The following is a 25,751-nucleotide window of genomic DNA, read 5'->3' as shown; positions in this document are numbered from 1 at the left end:
GCTGGCTAATTATATCGGCTTTGTGGAGGTTGACATCGACGGGGTGGTGACACCGCAGCACACCACAACACCACACAGCGTCACCAGCACTCGGACAGCTGCTCATTAAAGTGTGGTTGCGCGCACGCACGCCTCGAGATACTTTCAGAGTTTTAAACGCATTTCGCTGCTATCTGTCATCGGGAGCGGACGTGTCCCCGGATAGATTACATCTCACCCCGGTGGTCATTATAATAAACTCAGCCGGGATACGCACGGATACCAGCTCAGGGAACCAATCGAATCCATCTCGTTATATACAAGCTTAGGCACACTGCACCATGTGCCGCGGGGCGTCTGCTGGCTCTTGGTGGCTGAGACTTGTAATTCACACGATTCTTATTTTATAGATGTGGAACATTAATTCGGTTACTGTCTGTTCAACGAAAATTTTATAATTAGATAACCGAAAAGGAAACCTCGCAATGATATCTTATACGAATTAGTACCTAAGTAACTTTTAAAAGGACCTTACTTAGTAGATAAACAAATATAGATATAAAAATGGATGTATACCTACTATCGAAAAAAATTTAAAAGGCGAGTTATCTTTTAAAGATGACTTAGAACCACTCGAAAACTGTCCTATACAATTTTCTCTTGATAATAGAAATAGTAGGTACAATTACTTATGACAACTAGGAATTCATTTTTTTTAATTCATTATGGCCAAATTTAGTTAAAAATTATATGAGGTTCAGTCTGTCCATTGACTTAGTTAAGAACTGGAAGTAAGTAGTAAAATGTATAAAAAGAGAAATAAATACATGAAATAATTATAAAAAATGCCTGAATATTTGCTTAGATTCATAAAAACGACGAGTTGTTTAGACTTATTTCTTTATTTTTAATACAAAAATGGGTCAGCACTCTTGAAATTTTCCGCATTTCCGTAAGCATTTAGCGCACTTATTGTTCGATTTATCTGATAAGAGACGTGACCTTGGGCTTATCAACGACACACGTTCGTCAAGACTCAACGTGTGATATGACAACGTGAGATCGCGAAAAGAATATATCGATTGGGCGCATTGATTAAGCGAAAAAGATTGTACAAAACAGAAAAATACACAAAACGAACCAAAAAAACGGGAAGATGAAGTAAGAAAGTCACGAACACAATATCGGTGGTCATAACGCGAGGTTATGGTGAGGAGGCTCATCTCCGAGGCCGCAATCTAAGTTGGCTCGTTGTCGGTCCGTTAGTGTGCCCACTATACCGACGATATCTTCCAAACTTTTAATGAATCACCGTGTTTTTGTTTCTCCACGCACACTTTACCAACTTTGGCGCTTTTCTTCTCTATACAATGATCATATTTAATATTTCTGATAGCCTTCTACATTTCACTTTGTTAACGACATTACGTTCCTTCGTTCCGTTGTTTAGTATGTTATTAATCTTATATATAATATATTTTTCACTCCATTCTCTTTCCATTTCTCCTAAATTATTTTGATATAAAATAATATTTCAGATTTAATATTTCAGACTTCGACATAATTTTCAAACTACTAACTTTTAATTAATTCGAACGATGCTTGCAACGCCATCTGTTTTCATTGTCTAACAACTAAGAAATATTTTAGTATTAATTATAATAATTTCCTCACGCTCCTACTCTACCTCATTGTAATGTTTAAAATCCACATTAGAAGTTACAAATGGCTTCCCGTGCTCCTGGCACCTGCATGACGTGTGAATTTTAATTAAATATATGCTTATTACATTAAAGGGGTGTAAAAAAAATAAGTTTTATTTTATTTTAAATACGTTTATATTATTGTTTACTGTATTATAATTTTTATTGCATGTCTATAAATTCCTTTGCCCCTACACAACCTTTTCTCGTACTAAATTGGCGCGTTTAGTCAGTTTAGTGACAGGTGGCGCCATCTTTGGATCTCATCAGTTAAATAAAACCTGCCCTTTTAATAATAACAATGACTTCATGTTTATGGTGAAATATTAATAATAATTTTATGTTATAAAAGACATAAAAAACAATGACACTCGTTAGAAATTATTTTATTGGTAGGAAATAAAAGATTCAACAAGAAACCGGTTGACGTTTAATAATTAAGATCGAAACGAAGAAAATATATGATAGTGTGATAAATTATTTATTGTGTAATAAACAGTGTAATGATCCAAGTGGTATATAAAAGGTAAACCATTTACGGATATGTTTTATTTAATAAGCATGCAACCCGCGCTTAGTTGTAACGAACGCGGCATAATACAGTGAATATAATGCAGTCAAGTGATCTCGAATGTACGATGGTCTGCTTATGTGTTTTTTATTTATCATGTTTAATTAAGCGAATCGTGGCTCGATGGCGGATGGCGGATGGCGGATGGCCATTGTCCGACTTACCTGTTCAGCGATTTAAATCTGGTCTGTTCCCGCCGACCGGTTACAAGGACTTGTCATCTGCCTTTTTATTTTCCTTAATTTATTTACCCCTCAATATACCACAACACTGAGCCACCATATATCAAAATATTTGTATGTCGTACTCATATCAACACGTGCACAAAGTATCACATTTAAAAAATTATTCAGTCTTCATCATCAAATATCATAGAACAGTCTGTTTATTTTTTTTAATTCGTGTTACCATAACAGAGCAAAGACATTCCGATGTTCAGCCGAACTTTTCCGGTGTATTATCAACGGTGAGTGTTTCGCGCCACGCGTTCAAAACATGGGACGCGTCGAGCGCGTCTGCTGACTTCTGCGAGCTGTCAGTGGCATCCGTCAAACGGGGGCGGACCGCCGAGGGTCGGGCCTCGAACGACTTCGGCTAACTTCGGAACGCTCTTTCCCGCAGACGCAAGGTGATCTGAGTCACAGTGATATTTGCGTACTCGATTTTTCTTATTGATACCGATTATTCGACAAATTACAAATACATCCTGGTGAGTGTTACGTTTGTTCTACTTTTAAATCATACCATATTGCATATATACCGAATTCGAATATTGTATTGAGTATTTCATAAACGTATTTTTAGCAGACTGTAGTTATAAACTTTTAGTAACGAAAACTTGTTTTAAGTAAAAAGGCTATTCATAATCATGTTCAGTATAAATTATAATATTCATTAGGTGCTACGTAACGACTTGCGAGGGCTTCGAACATGTTTTAATTTTTAATTATTGTTTTATAACCTCAAAATTTTGACGTGTAAGTAGTTTGCGCTCCATCATTCATAGATGTCGCTGCCAGCCAGAGTTACAACTGAGGTGCAATTATAAACTTTATGGGCTTTATTAATTAACTTTTTAATATTTCTTTTTAACTGTATTTCATTTATCATTTTTATGTTTTCGTTATATCTAACTTATACTTTCCAGATCTTCACAAATGACACAAAATTTATATTTTTATATACACATACCTTTGGGTATGTATATATATAAAAAATAATTATATGTATTGGAGACAAATACAAATATTCTACATAAAAATTACAGACCATTTTTGTACGTTTTGAGAATTGCGATCTAAGTTAGAGTTTCTTAGGAAGATATTGTCAGGTCGCTTTAGCGAACCTTCCTTTCTTGAGTCAGCGCGGAGATACATAGGTAGTACGTAATAATGTTTAATTGAATTCTTAGATATTGTCTACAAATGTTTAGTTCTTATTGAGGCGATGTAAGCTGAGATACAGTTAAACTTAATATGTGAAAAAATGTTAAACAAGAAATTCCATGATGTGACACGTTAGTTATATTTATGCAGCGGTTATGTTTAAAAGCTGGTACCGACTAGAACCTTGCCCAATTCATAGTATTTGTTATAAGACATTGTGAAAATTGAAAAGGTTCCTTTATTGTTCAAGCCAAGTAAGCATACTAAGGCTGTCGCAGTCCAAGCTCAGCTCCCTCATTCAGTGTCCGACTGTTATGAAGTATGAGGTCCAGACTCCAGAGTAAAAATGTGGCCGATGTTCATTGTTTAAGTGTGAGGATTTCCATCGTCGTACATTATCGTCATAAATACAATATATAAATCCTGTATTGGGAGCCGGTAGTGTACACCAAGCGGCAAGCGGCAAGCGCACATCCACCAGCGTTACGTCATTCACGTTATTTCGTGTACGACTTTAACAACTCTCTTTCTGTTCTCACATTCGTTTCGCATGCATGTTAATTCCGTCCCTCCGTGGAAGTCGTCCAGTACCCGTGACTCCTAGGATCTCTTTATATTTCTCACTGACATCTCCAGCGTCTCGTCGTCTGTGAGGGTTTGTTTAAACGACGAAATCTCAACGAAATAGTTAAAACCGAACATTACTCGCATTTTATTTTTATCAATATCCGTCAATATATTCCATTCCATTTATCTATTTCTTCGGTATAACTTATTTAAGGAGATATTAAAATATTATCGTTTTATTAAAGTAATAATGAAAAAAAAAAACATCGCCGTTCTACATTTACGCCTCAAATCTCAATATAAAATAAAATTGAATTTTTAATCAACTGCCTGTTTGTTTGAAATCAAAACTGCTTGTTCGATGAAATTGTCATTTACAAAAGTTCAACTTAAGGAAGTAATATTTTAAGTACCCTAAGATTATTAACAGATACAACACACACGTCACACACACCTGCAAAGGTGCACGACGTTAAATAAAAATTACTCAAATAAAGTGCTCAATTATAAATAAAATACAATTTTATGGTTCACTAGGAAAATAGCATTAGTCGGATATGACAAGAAACTTGACGTCTGCCTTATTAATAACTTATGTTAATAAAAATATATGATCGTGAGAAACAAACAATAAGCAGAATGACGTTCACGGAACTGTTCATGAATATTAATAGTTGCGTGTATTATATAATAGCTAATAGATGAAATAAAAACACTTAAAACACAGGTGAAGCTGGTAGCGGGCGGGTTGTATGCGGCCAGTTGTAGTACATTAATGTGTGTGTTCACAATCAACCAATTAGCAGGCAATTACAGAAATCATTCGTTAACACTGACGTACAATCTGCAGTATGAACACGCGCTTATAATTTTATTTGACTTATAATCTACGTCTCATTAGTCTGACCAGCTGCTAATTTATTTATAGGCTCGAAACCTCGCCGCGAATTTTGATATTATTTTTACTGATGGAGATAGTTGCAAAGGAGTTGTTTAAATATATATAATATAAAGTATGAATATTTATGAAGTACCTACAGACTACAGCATGATTTCGTAAAAAATTTTGATCGATATATGTTGAAGACAAATTTATTTAAATAAAATAAACAAAGATGTATGTCATATTTTTCTCGTGAATCATCTGGGAGTTACGGTGGAGGAAGTCCCTTTATCTCCAGCCTCTATTTGCATGAACTTTCATCCGAATTGGGTTAAAAGCGAAAGTCGTAATGTGTATTAAAAATAAACACGGCCACGAACCGGCAGCGCCATCTATTGTCCGTGTAAGGTGACTTCGTACAAAATACGACGTTTATGACGGACTGCTGGGAATGTAGTTTATATTTTTAATTTCAGATTATATCTTATTTTTAGTTATGATTAATACTATTGAGACATCATTTAATTTCACTAAAAAGATTAGTGTGAAATAAATTTAAATTGTCCACACACGTCCTCATAAATTTTCATTATAGGTACCTGTTATTTTGGCGACAAACATTTAAGTATGGTTCGTGGACAAAACTTTTCAATATATTATGACTTCCATTTCAACGACCCTCACTTTTTGTACCATTACCTTTAATTATTACCAGTAAAATTAAGACGGTATGTTGTACATTCATCTGTATGTATGTGTTAAATATTAACTGCATTAATATCTTGAGAGGTAAATCGGAGCTTATATTTTATCTCATAAATCTATAATTAAAAAAAATTTTACTTCAAGGAAGCTGACACCTGAACACTGATATAATTCTTAGTGAATCTTAACTATGAAATCTTTATCAAACTTTAAAAATCACCCCACGAGTGTTCCGGAGCGAACTACAAATATACAAAAAACATAATTTACGACCGACAAACAATACTAGTGATGCATCACTCGTCATAATGGCCAGATTACTAACGTCTACATGTGACAGATTTATTACTGTTCGCATAATAGTGGCCTGAGAAAGAAACTCGCCCCGCTCGTCGGCTCGGGGAGACACGTGTGAAGATGTACGGCACCAGGACTCAGGACGGAGCGGACGGTCACGTGACACCCGCTGATCGCTCGATGATCGTCCGCTCGCGAAAGGCGCCGGCTAGAATGTGATCAGGAAAAAGTCGTCGTCCCGAAATATCTGAGCGGGTCGTGTCATATAATGTATAATGCACTAATTAATAATAAATCACTTGTCCCGGATTACACGTGACGCGGCCCGACGAACGTATCCGGCACGGGACGGGCTTTCATTTTTATTTTTCATTATTTTTATTTACAAAATAATAATTTACGAGCCGAGAGACCGCCTTCCGAGAGATTTAGCGAGTGTGTCATAGACTCGGGGACGCGATCTGTGTTGAATTATAGGCATCCCGCCTTTACGGTTGACTCCGGAAAGGTTGATATATCGTCATATTAATAATTTTTATTATTAAAATTCATAATGTCGACTGCAAAGGAAAATCAGATTACGGAACAATAAATACTTCGTTTCGCTCTTATGGAGAAATAAACAAACGCTCCATCTATAAGAGGCCTGTAATTACATTTCGTTTAATGAGGCTTATTTTTTTCAACCGATATACTCGGAGATGAGTTCGATATTAATCGCACTTAATTTTTTTAATGTTCCACATACGTTCTAGACCGCCGTGTCATTCTTTAATTCGCCACACAGATGTTCACGTAATCATCGGATCGTACAAACTGGCACATTACGACGGTTATCATCAATTAAAACATTATATCATATATAATGATCTCCATCTGTCTCCAGCCTGGTGACCGGCCGGCGAGTGCTGACGGAGGAACGTCCCGGTTGTATTACAAGACCGAGTACTAATTCGCCCGTACTCCCACTCGCCCGTACTCGATTATTTATAATAATATGGTTTTGTACGTTTTGTTTTCGATTCAACATAAATAAGATATGTTATTTAAAGTCAATATATCACTTGACAGGTGGTAGGAGACTCCTCGCCGGAGGAGAGGCTAATAGAGACCCTACAGTCGCGTATTAGTGCTCAGAATCGCTCGCAGAGGCCGTCGGGTCGTCGGGTCGGAGCAGACGTTTCATAAGATTTATAAATATATCAAAGTAAAGCTTTGTGTGAATGCAGTGAGAGATTTTAATCAACGTCCGAACGCACGGCAATAAGTCCGGGACCGGGGTTCGACTCCCGGCGCACGGACAGGATGCTCTCGAAGATAACCATTCGTTACAGAAAAATTACTCGTCGATCAAAAATTATAAATGTCCAGAATAATTTGACGCCGTATGACTCGTCAGCATTCAATGTTTTATTAATTAGGTATATTCTAAGAAGTCTCTTATATCCATCGTAGGTACTGTCGCGAGCGTTACACATAGACCTTACTAAAATTGTAGCTGTGTCTGGTTCCAGCACGATAGGCCGGAGACGAACCAATAAGTATAATGAGAAGGAGCAGCCTGTATGAACCTGCGACGTTAAATCTGTTATTTGTTATTGGACAACCTGACACACTCCTCCGACCGTAATGATATTGTAATTTATGACAACAATACGTCACACTATGGATACCGACGTACAGACGGAGATAAACATATATACCTATACACACGTATTATATATAAATTATCTTTATCGAGTATGGACGGTTTGTTTTAAATTGCTTGTCATATTTCAACTTCGCCGAAGATTTAGATCAATCGAACACGCGAGCGTCTCCGCGGTTCATTCCTATATGTATACGGCGGAAGGTGCCCACACTGTATGTATTTCTAATAAACAAAAAGCACGTCGGCTTCCACGGTGTGTGTATATACCGCGGGACAGCTCTATAATAACGACTCCGGTCGGAGCGGCCGTGATTTATGCCATTTATTAAGTGACTGTGACACCATCGACATTACTACACGTTAATTGTCCGTCCACTGCCCGGGACTCATACGACTGGCGCCATCTAGTGGCGCGCACAAGTGATGAAGGACGGTAAGGCGGGAGATCTCCGGCCGAGCTGATGATGGAGGGGAGCGCGTCAGGGTAATGGGCCGAGAGGAAGCGTCGCGGAGTATTCGTGGGCAGCGAAGTGTTCGTTGCGTCGGCGGCTGCGGGCTGGCGCGGCGACTCGGGAACGCTAATCGATGCGCGGCACTGCGCTGTCTTCCGACGGCGGCCATTACGCACCTTTATGACCAGCTCGGCCTCCGCCCCGCGCGCCCCGCGGCCGCCCTGCCGTCGCCCCCGCTCTAAGGCGGCACATGACGAATCAATATGCCGCCGACCGACTCGACACTTATTTATTTGACGCGATTTATTAGCCGAATGCCTGTAAACTTTTATGCGCCCCCTCCGAGCGAGGGATGCTTTATGATGGACACGGCCGTGATAAAATTCTATGTTTCTGCTGCCGTCTACTTTTATTGCGATTTGGAACAGATGTCAGGAGAATTCGGAGGGCTTTCTGTGGGCGAAATTATTCCTAAATTTTAACGACGAAACGTGTCGGTTCTATCCTTTATGCGATACCTCCAGCGTCTAGCGTCCCATCCGACGGAGAGGTTCTCATTAAAATATTAAACAACTCCGCTCACATACATACGTACATTCGTAATAATTCATCTGAACGATCGCTCCTGGTTAACGTTTCGCGAAACACCTTGTATTGTAGCGGGAGAGAGGAATTAACAAAATAATTACAAACTACTTCAATGAAAAAGATAATCAAGAGCTTTTCCTTTTCTACAGTCGCGTAAGACTTTGTCTACTGTTTCTTTGTTCTCGCAAAAGAAACAAAAACTTAAATCCAGATCTGAGCAATCTGAGTCCTGAAATCACAATTTATTTGTTTTTAAATTAAATTTAGTCTCATAACTATTCACGAGTACTTATAGAAAAATAGTTTTATCACAGGGACCGTAAATATCGATAAACATTAAGATTTTTGAAGCGACGAAAAAAAGTAATAAAATTATTTTGAAAATTAATTTAAAGTTTCAAAAGTTTTTTTCATTTAGTCATTCTGTTTCGGTTGAATATTTCTAATAACTCGCAACAGTCAAACGAACAGGACACGGTTCAAACGGCAGCTAGTTTAACATTAATGTCCGCGGAACTGCAATTAACGTGACTTACTTTTAATTTGCTCGCGAGTTCTAGACAAAACGTCGGATGGGAAGTGTACCTATTTTTTTTTGTCAAATATTGCGGAAGGAAGACGTCGCTTCCGTCGTTTGTCTGTTTAGATGTTTTTTATGCTAATCGCGGAGATTTCGTAGATTTTCTTTTAGCACGGCATTTATTTAAAGAGGCCGCGGTCACCCTTAAGGTATTAGCGACGCGGTGACCACGCTTCGCGGTAGTCCGCGGATAGGATGTCGACACTAACAACTAAACTAAACTATGAGTAGCCGGACCTCGGATATCAAGCGCGTCGTACTCCGAGCGATGTGTATTGTACCTACAATACCTAATACAGATTTTTGTTTCATCGGCGCTCTTCCGTAGTGTATAGACGAACCGGGCGACATAATAACCGTAAATCATAAACATTTATTTACGTAACTGGAGGAACAAAATGAACCTCATATAATATATATTATATCGTGTATGATGTTTTGAAATCTGTCCCGCCGGTCGGCGGACTGTTAATTTTTACGGGCGCTGTCTTTATGAAGCATGGTCGCCGTAACGTTTTATGGCCGCCATAGACGAGGACAAAGCAAACGACTTTGTAGTCTAATTAATTTGATAATAAAACACCTCAGCGACCTTACAATGTTTACATGTTTTTACGTATCAAGTTTTGATAGACGAGTATTACGAGTACAGTGGAATCTAATGTAGCTGTACTAGTGTCGGTACTGGCACCTCCAACTACACTTATTCGATGTATGTTTTATAACCAACACTAAGGTGATTAAAATATGTTTTGTCAAAACGAATTATCTAAAGATTTTTGTTGTCAAGTTCCGAGACTAGTGTCTACAATGTTTAAGACGCTACACGCGCCGTACTATAATCTTGCCAGATCCACCTTTTCTCTGTTCATAATACAAGGATATGGAAACACTTCGTGACCTCCATCTTAGTTTGTACGAAGTGCGAAAAACAAACGCGTCTGATCAATCCGCCGATTGAAGGTGGCCCACTTGCGAATGCAAATGTAAAACAATTTCCCTCCCCCCCTCATCCCCCGACCCTCGCGGCGCCCTCCTCTCCGCCAGCCTCGACCCCGGCCGGAGTTTGCTCTCGTACTCGGATGCATAACAGACAAACAGGCTAATCCTGGAGTTATCGTAAATTGTCAGTTTATGACGTGCGGAACGATGCGGAACGGGGGGTAGAGTTTTCTAATTTGGCCCCCCTCGCGCGCCCCCTCACTCCCGTCCCCCTCACTCTTCACTTCTCACCGCCTTCGCCCCTTTGATGCGCTAATTCGTGTAAGCAGTTTCTGAACGTGCTCGTTTCCACTTCACCCCGCTCTCCCCCTCCCATCCCTTCACAGTACACTCGGCTCGGTCTCCGGAGGAGCTCTTAACACCACCCAGTAGGAGCCATTTTAACACGGCACATATGCAATCCCACCTTGCAAGGTTATCGCCGGCTTTCACATAGAGTCGTGCAATTTACATACATTTGTTTGTTGTTAGGTTTTTAAATTGCGTATTAACGGTGTTAATAGTCGATGCTGTTTCGGTGAACGTGGAAAATTAAAAACTTATGAGTATCACCCGCATTACTTACATTTTAATTTTTCGTATAGCATTAAAAACGTCGACTAATATTTTTTTTATAAATGTCTGAAAATATGAAGGCTGTTCAGCTTCAGAGTTTCTGTTGGAATTTATTTATAATGATATTTTGAGATCTTTCAGAAGGTATGACGAAAAACTAACACATATAACACCTGTTCTCAAATATTATTTTACCTGTAAAAATTATTATTTATCTTAATACTTCCCTCATGAAATCATTAGGTAATATTAAACATTAGTACCAATCTTTCTTTAACAGTCCTAGGTGTCTGATGATAAAAGCTGTACGGTCTACCTATCCGTCCGTCCGTCCGTGTGTTGTGTGTACTTGTGTGTGCGTGTATGTGTGTGGATGCGCGCGATGCGGCCGTCCTGCGCGGGCGCATCACCAATTAATACTGTTCATTTAATCGATTTCTTCAATTATTCCCTTTTGATATACGTTAATCCGTCGAAGTCAGCCTCCCGGGATATTGTTGGCTATAATTACGTGGGAGGCGACCTCTATTGACAAGTATTGATGTTTTTAATCTGATGTTAGGATAAGACATCAGTATGCGCGTCCGTCCGCTTTTGATTTGTTGCCGGCCGGCTCATTGGCCAGTAATTATTGTATTTCGACGCGATATTCCTTGGCATTTCTTCTCGGCCTGATTTATTCGGAGTCGTATGATTTTTTTGGTCCTTGTTTTTATTACAATAAATATATTTTTCGTTCATCTCCGCCGGCTCCCCGGGGTGTCTGTAATACGTCATCCTTCAACACGTTACTCGGTAGGACACATGATCACTTCCATTAGGACGGCTCTCCCGACGGATTAGCGCCGCCATCGCCGACTAATGAGATGGAGAAAATATTGGAAATACGACAAATAATATACGTGACGGGCCGCAGCTGAGACCAGGGCTCCGGTGACGGCTACATGCGGATAGCTCATAGCTGATGACACGGGGGTACACGGAGAGGATTCCATTACTATTGGATAGTCATACGAATCTGTTTAAATATTGCTTCGAAATAACATTCATAATTGTTTGAGCAGATCGCGTACATTTTTGCACAAATGACGCTTGATTTCAGAATCTGCTTTTGTCTCGTCGCCGCATTCCATTATATTCCTTGTTACTTAAAATACTCAACAAAATCAGACGACCTCCATCTGTTATCTGTGAGCCCAGCACGTGGTGCGGTAATCCGGAGTCCGAACACGGTGCTTAATATAAAACACAATATTTGTCATTTAGTCTATTTCACAAGCCTTTTTCTAACACCACCTTATCCCTATATAATTAATTACCTTCATACATTATTAGCGACACAAACGCCGAGGTGATGGATTAACGTCAGACGGGAATTTCCATTAAAAACGCAAACAAAGTGGGTAAAATTGCATCCAGCTAATATTCCCTTGCCAATCATCTCGCAAGTCAATTTTCAATTTTCCCTCTTAATAAGCACGTCAACGGCGCTTCGGAACAATACACAAGTGTTTTTAATTTTATTGCGCGCTCTAAATTAAACATTGTACACACGAAACAGCGTTGATATGTGAGGGGGCAGTCTAAACTATGGGTATATACTGAGATTTTTTGTTGATAAAATATTAGATATTTGCAATATTTGAGGCTTTTTTTGTTGATTCTTCTCGGTCGGCACTTAAAAATTTTAGTATTCGTGTCATTATGAGAGAGATATCATTATTAATTAACGTAAAAATAAAATAAAATAACTTTAATTTCCCTGACCGGTTAGATATGGAAATAGTATACAAAATAATTTAAAACTTCACATTATTTCTAAAGTCTTAACATTACAATATAAGATATTTTATTATGAACATTAACAGGTCGGATAGTTTATCTACAACAATTTCGCCAAATACACCAATAGCAGAGTGGCGCAGTGGAAGCGTGCTGGGCCCATAACCCAGAGGTCCGTGGATCGAAACCACGCTCTGCTAAAACACTTTTTGTCTTTTTTATTTTTTCTAGAGTTTAAAGATTTCCATTACTATACAAGCAAAATTTTAATACGTAATTCATTGAGCTTCTTTTAGTTATTCGTGTTAAATCATAAAAGTGGCGCCATCTAGGAAAAGATTATGTATTATTTTGAAAATTTGATTTCTCAATCACTTTACAATATAGAAGTGTGAAATAACAGTAATTAATTGTAACTAATAAAAACGTTATTATAGTATAAAATTTAATAGCTAAGTTTCATATTATTTAATTAGTCGGTATATTATCGCAACGGATTCTGTCTCCGTTTAACACAGCCGAGGTACAATTTAAATGGTAATAATATTACTATTGATGTTTAATAACAGTGAACGTACACAGACTACAGACGACAGAGCACAGTACAGTCTACAGACATTCAAGACCGTCGAGTTTCAACTCCATTAGCGGGCGTCGGGCGAGATTTATGTTTAATTGAAATCTTGGAGTTTATTGTGGACTCCTGATTTATGACGTCACACTATATAACCGTCGGGGATACATTGTTTGATTGACTTCGGGCTGAGAGGTGAGGGGTACTGGGGTGGAAGAGGGAGGGGGGAGGGGGTGGAGGCACCCATATACGCAGCTTCTAGTTAGAAACATTTTTTTTTTCTATCCTCTAAGTATATAATGATGGTAATAAACTAGCAATTATTTCATTTTTATAACTTACAAGGGAGCTGATACTAGTCATTTAGATTAACGAACGTCAAGGAGATGTATCGTGTTGTATCAAGTATACAGGTCCTGGGTGATTGTTGAAGTTACGACTATGAGTGGAGTGTTTGAAGCCAGTTAAAGTATCTATGGTGATCGAGTAACTCACTTGAGAGTTGTAACTTATAACTATGAGTGAAGCGTCTGTGATCTATATCGGAAATCTCTTTAGCATACAGGATCTTCATTTTTGCAAACAGAACACTTCGTTAGTCGATAGGTCAACTCCATATTGTTTTTTTTTACTAATATAAGTAAAATAACTGAGGTGAACTACAATCCTTTAAATATACAGCCATCGTCCATACTTCTTGGAAAATTTATTAATGAATTAAAAAACGTTGATATACTTATCCATACATCTCGATCCAGATTCCAGAGCTACACTAACCTTGCAAGTCTTCAACTCTGCTCATACAATTTAATTTTCACTAGATATGTACACCGTTTTGGATCTGATTGTAAGTACAATGTCCGACGTCCTAACTGACAGTTCATAACCAGGTCTATAGTTATATCAAATAAATGCTCAGTAACAAAACATTCTCTTCACGTTCTTAAATGGTATAATTCTTTCGTCCGTCCAATATACTAGTTTTCACAGGGCGTGTATGTCTGTGTGTGTGTTCGTATTAATCTCCCCTCATATATCGTCCGTCCTGTCATTAAGGGCTGTCCATGAATAATATTAAACTCAGTCATTTTCATCTCGGTATAAGTACAAATGAAGTCATCCTCCTCTCGCAGGCGACATTAGCATCTATCGCATGGAGTCTAAAGCCTACAGTCGTGTCTAACCCGCGGGAGGTCAGCACGAGAAGGAACGAACACATCAATTTCCACAAATCCGTGTCAAGTTTAAAAAAAAAAGCATTATAAATATCTCGTTTCCACATATTATTTATTGGCCGCCGGCGTGGTGCGGCGTGGCGCGGCCCGGTGCCTTGTGGTTCCTTGTGGTGCAGAGATCCAGCCTCCGACGTCTGCTTAACGATGACGAATACGAGATACGTTTGTGGAGTCGTTTACAATGACGCGTGATATATCGAAGAAGCGAGCGCATCATAAAAAACGCGGCGGGGTGCGCTAGCGACGAGCTCTCATTGGACGGAGAGCGCACAGAACTTCACTGATGATGGCCGGCAGACGGACGATTGACAGGGAGACCCCACATACATACATAGGTAGAAAGAGCAGAAAAAATATGTATCAAAAAGTTTTTGAGCAGACAAATGGCTCGCTTGTACATAAGAAGGTTCCACTGAGAACGCTCGGCAGGACAGGGAGCATGTAGTATATGGTCTTCAGGGATAGTGACGTGTATTAAACGGTTCAAAGGATATCTCATATCAAATTTACATGAACTTTAAAATTTAAATTAGAAAATATAGAATGAAAAATTGATCGAAGCGAGTAGGAATCGAACCTGTAACATAATTTCACGAATTTACAAAATTTCAACATTCCTGACAGCCGAGGTACATATGTTTACTTTGCAATTTATTTATTTCTCTTGGAAAACAATAGTTTGTTTGCTCTCCCTCCTAATCAAATCACATATTCCATTCTCTTTAAGATCTGTTCAGCACTTTTCGTATTCCTAAATTATTTGTCCCATATTCAAGCTTGAGAAGAAACAAAAATTATTTACATTACAAATCCAATGTACGATATTCAAAACAGTTTTCTCTAAAGTAACATTGTAAAGGATCGTATCAAAAAACTAATGTTTGTAGACTTACACATTCGGGGAAAGTTAATCTGTTTACCCTTGTCTGGGAACAGAGGTGAGGGTTCACACTTCAGATACCGCTCTCGGTGAACTGAATGTTTCAGACGGACAACCCTAGCCATACATATAATATAAAAGTACATATGTACATATATATGTAAAACTGCATCAGTAGGTACTCATTGTTTTAAGACCATATATAAATGGTTCGTATTAAACGGTTTTATTTCTGTCAAATCATTGGTTCTAGTAGATATACTCCGATACTAGGTATTTATATTCACAAAACACACACATTTGATAAATTAAACTTCACACGAATGTAATTAAGTTAACCGAAGAAATACTTTACACTGGAACAAAAGAATAGTAGGTACAGTATATAGACGCCGAACAGAGAAACACACGCCGACGTGCAAGTTGAAGCAGGTTGATCGGCTAGTTGGGAGGGAATCAATTATAATTCCCATTAGATTTAGGCGGGGCCATGGATTTATAGCCACCGCAAAAATGCACCTTGCGACTCCATACCGGACGTCGGTATAATATTGTATTGCTCTACGAGTAACATTACATTCAACAGTACCCCGCTAGTTACCGGGTTGAGAACATTTTCTATCGTTTCTATTATCATGTTTCATTTATTTTCCACTTCAAGTACTTCATGATGTTACCTGGATTATAGTTACTAAGAATCGTTAGTTTTTATTACGGAGCGGAATCAAATCAACGCACATTATTTTGGCTTAAAGACATCAATGTTGTTGATAAGTTTAAACAGACAAAGAACGACAAATGACAGCGACCGACTGTACTGGTTGCTCACTGTACTAATTAGTTAAGGTGTGATAATATAATGTATGTATGTTTAATATATATGTGTGTGTTTGTGTATGTGTGTGCGTGTAATATTAAACAATTAAAGTTTTAAAGTCTTCTTCCACAGTCCATTGTTCTGTAGGTGAGTCGTGAGGGCGCCGCGATCGATGCCGACGTCGTTATTAGGACGACAGCCTTTGACGACGCGGCCTGCTCTCGGTTCGGACTCCACCTCGACACATTTCTATAATATTATGTTACGATACTTTAAAGTTAGGACTATTGTGGTCTATTATGAAAAATTAATCCTGCTTTTAATCCTACGTTACTGTATCATAAGAACACTTTTTTTCGAATTAATTCGGAGTAAGACTCTGCCACTTTTAAAATATTGTCCTAACATATACTGTTTTTTGGTATTCGTGTTTCTATAATATTTTGCCGAACAGCGAGCACGCCGGGTATGTACGAGACGTCCACTCGCGGACAAGTGAATGACGAACGTCACACACACTCGAACAAATACTTTTATGTAATATTTTGTTTATTTACAAACCGCTGTTGAATATTTAAAAACCTTGTCGAACACCGTCATATTATTATGCTTCTAAAACAATTTCAATACACAGCTTAAATGTCACTATGCAAAGTGCAAACACATCCCTTGACAAAGAGCTTAGAATAAGGGCCCATTGTTCCGAGTGTTGCGTTATTGAATTTATTAATTTAAAATCTTCAATCTAAAATTACCATGAATACTAAAGGCCATGAATTTGTGCTAGGTTAATAATACTGAGCCTAGATATTTTTCATCACAAATTAATCAAGAAAGTTTTAGAGAGAAATTATGAAAGTGAAAACAGATAAAGAATAATCATCTACTCGATTAGTATAGCAATGTGCCTAAATAATAAGAATATGAATGTCAATGTTCCGTCACTGTTGCAGTTATGATATCGTAGTTAATTTATATTAATACGACGACTAGCAACATCGCTAATGAAAAAGGCGAATTATTAAATACACCGCGGTCGGTGTAATGACATTGATGACATTAATGACATGTCGGTGACAGCGGCGTGTCATTTGTCAACAGTCGTTTGCCAGTCGTTTGTCTGACACAATGGTGTCGGGCGGTGCGGGGACGGCGGGGACGGCCGTCACACTGTCTATTAAACGACGATTCGACATTTCGACTTACTCAAAAACATTACAAACGATTATTCGTACGGAAAATGGTACGAACGAGTTTCTAAGTAAAGCCCTATGTTAACGTACTTTCACCTAATGATTTATTATTTTTCACCGATATTTAAATGTAATTTAATGAACACTAAGTTGTGTAAGCCGTTATAAGTTTGAGTAATCTCGACGAGTTGCTTTGATTGCGAGCGCGATACAACAGTGTCGAGCTAGGTAGGAATCAGTGTCCGATCTAATTCCCAGCCGACTGTCGTGAAAGTATAGTAGAACGGCGATGGAATCGGACAGGTGAACGGCGCATTATTAATGACCCTTTGATTTGTACCTCGGACTTGTCCTTCGTTATGTACACGGCATTATGTACTATTCGCTGTCGACATAATCTCATAATAAAAACACCCTTTCACAACGATCGCACGGGCTCACTTTAAAATTTATAGGATGTCATATTGCACCAGTTCCTTATTTAGTCGCCGGCTCGACGACAATCACATTCCCATTCGACTTCGCTAATGGTAACGGTGTAATAGATAGTTCTATGCAAATACCGGGTTATGACAAAACAAAGTTTCGCTGTAATGAGACCTCGGTGACTTGCATATATTATCGATCATCACGAAACGGCTAGGTATTCAGTAGTTAAATAATCCTAAGCATATTTACTGCCCCAGTTCATCGCGACGACCTCCGAGACGTCACCGCTTAATATCTATGCACCACGCGATTAACGAGTTATTTCCACCCCTCGACGATGTCACCACCCGTCCACCCGCGGCGCTATCCTTCCTCCGCTATCAATCTTGTCAGCGATCTTTGTCTTAAGTTTATGCTGCAATTTTCAGATGCTCTCGCCTCACGATGACGACGATGACAACCATCTTTGCATTAAATGTAATGCCACTATTATTGGCCTCGATAACTATGTGAAACACAGAAAACAAGGATGCCGTAAAAGAAAAATCGATTCTAAACCAGAACTCGCTTCCATTGATCCATTGGAAGCGACTTATAACCTCGGTGCGGACGTATTCTTTCAATCTTTGGAGTTGCAGAGCAGCGTGAAGAGGTCACCGCTATCTCGACTGACGCCTCCAACACCCGTTACAAAAAATAATATCGATAAAAAAAACTCATTGAATGTAGCGTCAACGTCTAGAGACATCCCTAGAATTAGTCCCATTGAAAGTAATTTAAGGGGTGAAGATTGGATTGGCGGTCACAGCTTGAGGATAGGGAGTAACGAAGATAACCAGACTAAATTAATCAACGCTGTGGCCAATATCAGCGGATCTGTTAAAAAAGAACCCCTAAATTCCTATAATATAACTAACTTTAGCGTCTACAAAGAAGACAATGATTCTGAAGAATCGAATGTTTCGGAAGAAGAGGACGAAGATGAAATAGTCGTTGATGAAGGTTCATGGCCACCTCCACCCAACTACACCGGTGGCAAATGGCGACCAGCGTCACCAGAACAGGAATGGGATGTTAGAGAAGAACAGGAACAAGTCGACCGGGACTACGACTATGACGCTCCTCCGCCAGAACACACCAAGGGAAAATGGATTCCGGGGGCTAACGAAAGAACTCAAATCATGCAAACTACTATTCAAACCAAAGGCTCTGTCCAGTACTGGTGCGGTCCGTGCAATCGGCGACTAGGCTCTAGAGCTATTTACGAAAAACATTTGAAATCAAACTTGCACATGAGAAAAGTCCTTCCTGAACAGGAGTTGGAATTTTCTGGAAGTTTGGTTTCCACTAATAATTCCCTAGTTAGACCCAGATCAGCTGGTGCAGCGATGTTTGTTAGCGCCGTTTATTCATCGCCGACAAGAAAAAGAAGTAAAAAAGAGTCAAAAGTTAGCATTAAAATGAATAAAAAGAAAAGGAAAAGAACATCGTGCTTTGTTCAATGCTCCGGCTGTAAGACCAGAGTAAAAAGAAATTTAATGGGGAAACATTTGATATCTCACTACCACTTCAGAAAGGGAACCGTCGTTAAGAACTTTTTATACAAACAATTAGTGCTCAATAACATAGACGCTATCGTGCACCAAGCCCCTTTCCAATGCAGTCCATGCAAATTTTACACCAACTGGCAAACCAACTTTATGCAACACTGGAACTCAGAAGAACACAAAAGTACCATTTCATCAATAGAGGGTGTATATTGGTGTTCATTTTGTAAATTTGAGTCGGAAACGTGTGAGGAGATGTCCGCCCATATAACGAGCACTGAACACGGGGAAGTGGCGTCAGTTATTAATAGGTCTATGCCCATTATAATACGCAAGAAATCTGTAATAAAATGTCATACGTGCCCGATGATGTTCCGATACAATGTGGAAGTAAAACATCATTGTCGTACAACGGGGCATGACTTGCCGTACTCCGCCAGCGACATCTATCAGGAAGTGCATCGATGTCATCACTGTAAAAAGAAATTCAAGTTATCCATCTCACTTGTGGCGCATTTAAAAAAGAGACACAATGACAGCGTATATTTCTGTCTCCTTTGTTCGAAGACCTTTAATTCAGCCGTAGAAGTCAAGAATCATCGGCAGAGCACAGAGCACCGAGTCAAGAGGTTAGAAGTATTGCGCGAGCGAGGACTACTCACCAAAGACATATCGAAGAAGTGCCCTTATTGTCCTCAGTATGTCGTGTTAAAAAATACGTTGGAACTGAGGGAGCACATCATAAACGTTCATCCGAGCATTAAGAAAAAGTAAGTTGATTGTTAGAAACTTATCGTGTGCCAATTATTGGGCCTTCCATTACTTTAACACCAACCAACTCACTTGCCAATTGACAAAATTCTAGAATTTCCTAAGATTCTACCATTTGGTTCTTAATGTTTTTTTATGTTCTTTCTCAGCCGATAACTTGTAAGTTTCGTCCATTGTATCTTTTATATTACAGAGGTAAAATATTTAATAACCGCTGAATATTTTTTTTTTAATATTTGACAGGTATAGGCAAGTTGTTTATCTATATAGAATTAGCTAATGATACCTATGACTTAAAAAAACTTGACATGACAACTATGAGCTGCTGCCATTAATAATTGTTATAGACAGGAAATGTAAGACTTATTAATGAATTTATTTCAGATGTCCCAAATGCGGAAAGGAATTCATTTTCTCTCAGGAGGTGTCGCGGCACATTCGCTCCAACGCTTGTAAGCTACACAATCCAGAAGCACTTCAGTCATCCATTACATGGAAGTGCAGCCAGTGTCTGTTCGTCACGGACTCGCAGGCGGAGTGCTTCTTCCACGAGGTCCTGCACACGGAACCGAGCACCGAGACTACTAAGACGAATAAAATTATCAAAAAATACAAATGTCCGCTTTGTCCAAAAACCTTCAGGAAGCCATCGCTCAGGTTGCACTTGAGACAGCACACTTTCGAGAGGCCTTTAGTTTGTACTATCTGCGGAGCTAACTTCACGCGGCAGTCGACTCTGGCCAACCACACGCGGACCGAGCACAGCGACCGGCGACCCGGCACCGACGACCCCGCCGAGGATCAGACTCTCAAGTGTCTGAAGTGCAAAAAAACATTTGACCGAAGGTAGGTCGCTCCGTACAGAACTTGCCCGCATTAAAGCACCATACCAACAGTCGGCTAAGTCGCTGAATGAGCTGTTAATGCCCTCTCTTGAGATCTTTTGCTGTAATCATCATTTATTAGATTTTTAATGACGCTTAATTTAAATGAATATTCAGTGAGCATTCAATGTATGGTCGACGAATTTCCTTTAAAAGAATGACATGCGTTGAATGGATATAAGTTTAAAGAAATCGTTTATTGTTGTGAGTCGGGACTTTATATGATTTTTATTTTACGACTTTTGTTGGTATAAATTGATACAAAGAATTGAAACACAAGCTTGTTGAGTTGTCGTTAACTATCAGTCTGTCAGTGTTCAGGTTGTTAGGAATACACAGTGAACTAGCTAATGAATTATTACACATATATCCCTGGCTCCGGATGACTGACACGTCTAGCCTCAAATTTGTTTCCATTGTGATAAATGCTACTAATATGCGTCACATTAATTTGGGTTATCGCCTCGTCCCGTATCTGCACCGTTCACCAAGGATCCGAGGTGGGTGGTAGCGGGTTCGATGCGCCACGTTGCTGAGCTGCGGCGTACGAATTTAACATCGCGTCACATCACGTTGCATGTCAACATCAATTTGCATCACCGACGGCCCCCGGATGCGTCCGTGTCAGCCGTCACACAACTCCTTCACAAATATAAGGAAACATAATTTGACACCCGCTTTGATAGAACATTCCCGGCCGCCGTTGTCGGCGATGATGTTTTTATACCCGACTGTAATAAATTCCCCCGGATACTCGATTCAAAGACGCTCAGATAGAGTGCCGCTTGATTTTATTAAAAACACATGCATCGGTTTTGCGGATCGTCAAACGTGTGCCAAACGATCTCCGAGTGTACTTCGGCAATCCTCTCATGGAAATATTTATGTTGAAGTATATTAATAAAACTCTCGCTCCTGTCATGTTTCCCGCCGCGTCATAACATCTCGTGAATTCGATTTAATTCGTCGGTCCGTGGTGACGGTGAAGCGACATTTAAAGCCGTAGACAAAGGAATGTCGCGCGACACTAACGGCGGTCATACGGAACAGCACAGAAGTAAAGATTAGTTCTCATTAAAGTGCGAGACGTAATTCGAGCCGCAGACCGCATGAATCAAGTCAGCACCGCCATTAGTGGAAGTTTCATCGTATCTAGAACATTGTGGAGCCATTGAGGGAGTCTAACACCGTTGATGATCTAACTTGTGTAATATCTTATGCATTATTGCGCCCGGTGCCTGCATTAATGCACGGAGAGCGCTAACGTTCACCCAGCGGATGCCACGAAACTGTCAATGGCGCCATTGCCAGATCTAACATTAGCATTACGACTTATAACTTCGACTGTACTCTGTACCGCTGTCCGCTGTCCGCTGTCCGCTATCACTAATAAAACATATGACATACTCCCCAGGCCCGACACACTCACACCCGACGTATTATTCTAATCATATTTTTCTTATATCGTCCTCACTCAGTAGTGATAAGTACAGTTATAAAAATTATAGACTTTTTTTATATTTTTAAATAAATTATGAGATTTTGAAATATAAGGTTTTTATGTCATGTATAGAGTTCATATAACTATCAACTACTTAACGCGAAACCAAAAATTCAACTCAAAAAGAACGTTCGGAATCTGTTTAGGCTGTAAAGAAATATGAAGTTCCTCAGTAGTAAAGAGGCGCGACGTCCTCGGGAGGTCGGATTATTGGATAATAATCCCATCATCAGATAATTGCATGTATTGAATTCAAAAAGAATGAAGAAATAAGTTTTATAACAAGAGAGACAGCAACGCCCGTAAAACACTATAGAAACTGCACGTGCAAACCGGTTACTGGATGATGAACCGACAGTTTGTGACTTACTAGGCTTTCTTCTAAATTTCGAAAAATAAAAATATAAAATGACTCTATTTAACTCCCTACGCACTATAAAAACACTTAATCTATATTCATATAATTAAGAGATAGTTTAAGACAAACACATTATTGTCATTCTACGACAGATTTATATACTGCGAATGATTCTATAGAAATCCTCTAGAACTCTCTTAAACTCCTAAATGTAAGCGACACAGTAATAAAAGTATCAATTAACGACCAGTCCGTAGTACGTAATATATGGTGACACAGCACTCGGGCCCTACTCCGTCCGTCACATTCCGGCGCGGAGAGAATTCCTCACCGCGCGTCCTCCGTCGCCTCGGCCGAATTTAATAATGTAATTAAGGCGAACTCTGTATTTATTACCCGTTTACTAATTCACGTGATTGCATCAATCCTCCCGCACTCCAACAAAATATCTGTGTAACGAGCGTTCGTAATGATCGCGAGAGCGAATTTAACTTGTAGGAATGTTCACGTATTAATATATATTATCATACAATATTATATTACGCACACCTTTTTAAAACTAAAACTTATATATTATCACGTCATTTTATTTCGTCCGTCTATCGCATGTCGCATTACACCCTTCTGCGGACTGTCTCACTGACCCTGTTGCAGTTATATACCTACTTTTTTTAAATGAAACTAGTATTATTCGGATTTACTACGCGGATTTTATTATTTAAAAACTACATAATCCCGACGTTTCGGTTACTTTGCAGCAACCATGATCACGGGCAGACGAGGAGACACCTTGTCTGCCCGTGATCATGGTTGCTGCAAAGTAACCGAAACGTCGGGATTATGTAGTTTTTAAATAATAAAATCCGCGTAGTAAATCCGAATAACACTAGTTTCATTTAAATGAATACTCGCGAAAATCTTAGATCTCATTATGTATATATATATATATATATATATATATATATATATATCTAATATAATACAAGAATATTAAACAATGTAGCGTAAATTATACAAGAAAATAGATATAAATACGTAGTACGCATAACTTATATCTCTGATAGAAAAGTTATTGTAATTTAAAATATGATTTTTGTTTGGCTTTTTAAAAAAAGGAACTTACGAAAACTGTGTTCTTTATTAGCTGTGTTCTTTCTCATACATCAATCATTAAAACATTATTAAAAGGTGATTTTAATAACATAAAGAGATTTTTTTTTATTGCGAGTTGGACGCCGCGATCAAAAAAGATTCACTCTAATAATGAGATCTAGGACCAACTGACAGACACTCACACCTCGTCTGCTCGTGATCACGGTCGCTGAAAAGTAACCGAAACGTCGGGAAGATGTAGTTTTTTACAAAAATAAATCACGCGTAGTTTATCCGAAAAATATTAGTTTCATTTAAAAGATTCACTCTACCGTGGATTTATAAAACTACAAACAAAACTTTATTAATGGCAACAGTGACAGACATTTTTTTCGTTTATTTAAGAGGTTTTTTTAAATCCTTGCTTCAGTTAACCTTAAATCCATAACTACAACTAGTGAACCCCTGACCTGTGACATGTAACCCTTCAGAGTGTCCCTGACTCATCACGAGGTGACGTGTGAGGGTGTGGAGCGCCGCTGTCCCCACCCCGACTGCTCCTACATCGCCTCTACCGTGGCTCAACTCACCAGGTTACACTTTACTACTAATAATGTTTTCAATAAACACTAACTATTCAGTATAAGACGGAATTGTTTTGACAAAAAAATGTACTTCTTTATTTTATTTTGAGTTTCAAGTTTCAACTAATCGATGATCACTATATTCATAAAGTTATATTGTTGGGGGAATAGTGAATTTTATTCTATTATATATTTATCAGTAATTCTCTTCGCAACCCGTTTAACGGCTCCTTACTAATAATTTCAGTATACTGCCACCTATAGGACAAGCATGGTACTTTTCTTATAATTTGGATTACTCGCTAAGAGTTTCACTCGGTCATAATGCTTGTAGTTAATAGATGGCGCTAGTAGTCATATTAATTAAATACGTCTTTTTCCAGGCATCGTTATGGGCATAAAGAAATTGTAAAGCAGTACGAATGTCCGCACTGCGACTTCAAAGCCGAAAAATCGAGTCATATGAAGAGGCATTTGTTTTGTCACGAACGTATTAAGCCTTACGCCTGTCCTCATTGTGACTTCACGTGCGGTAGTCTGGTAAGACATATTTATGTTGGTAACCGGGCAGTGAAAATATTACTCTGAACTTCCTGCGCCTTCTAAATCTAAGCCTACATTATAATAAGTAATGTGTTATTTAAATATACTCTACTTCTTAAGACCCATACATTTCATCCTTTTTTTACCGATGTTAGTGTAATGTAATGACAATACAACATGGATTTTACTACTAACATTGGTACTGTTATGTCTCGTACATATCTGAAGCAACACAGTCTAGTGTTCACGTGTGTATGGCTTCTGTCCGTCGTCAGGAGAACCTCCGTAAGCACGCGGTCCACAGCAAGCTCCACGTGGGCCTGTGCTTATACTCGTGTCCTCAATCCTGCGGCTTCTCGTCGGACCGCGCGGCGTCGCTCCGCCGACACCTGACGTCCTGTCACAGTGACGTGTACGACGCGCCCGCCGCCAACAGAACTGTCAAGACGCTGCTCATGACGGACGACGCGCTGTAGACTATACAACCACTGACATACACTTAATAAAGATAATATTAAATATTACATATTTCGTTATATTTATTCCTTATGATAACCTTGAGCACTAAAAATGTCGCTTTGACATATATTGAATTAAAACGACGATCGAATTAAATACAGAAAGCCTTGTCTTTATATATCTG

The 25,751-nt window shown here is 38.9% G+C and overlaps 1 protein-coding gene and 1 non-coding gene across 2 annotated transcripts; both read left to right on the top strand.

Annotated features, from left to right (window-relative positions):
* Window positions 1-2,832: 2,832 nt before the first annotated feature.
* On the top strand, window positions 2,833-25,632 carry LOC116767656 (zinc finger protein 28). The gene is made up of 6 exons (XM_061527292.1): window positions 2,833-2,962; window positions 18,257-20,145; window positions 20,531-20,992; window positions 24,473-24,574; window positions 24,949-25,105; window positions 25,384-25,632. The coding sequence occupies exons 2-6, from the start codon at window positions 18,257-18,259 to the stop codon at window positions 25,582-25,584; spliced, it is 2,811 nt and encodes a 936-aa protein (XP_061383276.1). The 5' UTR covers window positions 2,833-2,962; the 3' UTR covers window positions 25,585-25,632.
* On the top strand, window positions 12,829-12,900 carry Trnam-cau (transfer RNA methionine (anticodon CAU)). The gene has a single exon. It is a non-coding gene; the product is annotated as a tRNA-Met (tRNA).
* Window positions 25,633-25,751: the final 119 nt, after the last annotated feature.

This window comes from Danaus plexippus, assembly GCF_018135715.1.
Source record: "Danaus plexippus chromosome 9 unlocalized genomic scaffold, MEX_DaPlex mxdp_24, whole genome shotgun sequence".
Classification (NCBI taxonomy): Eukaryota; Metazoa; Arthropoda; class Insecta; order Lepidoptera; family Nymphalidae; genus Danaus; species Danaus plexippus.
This window is presented reverse-complemented; position numbering and strand designations above follow the sequence as displayed.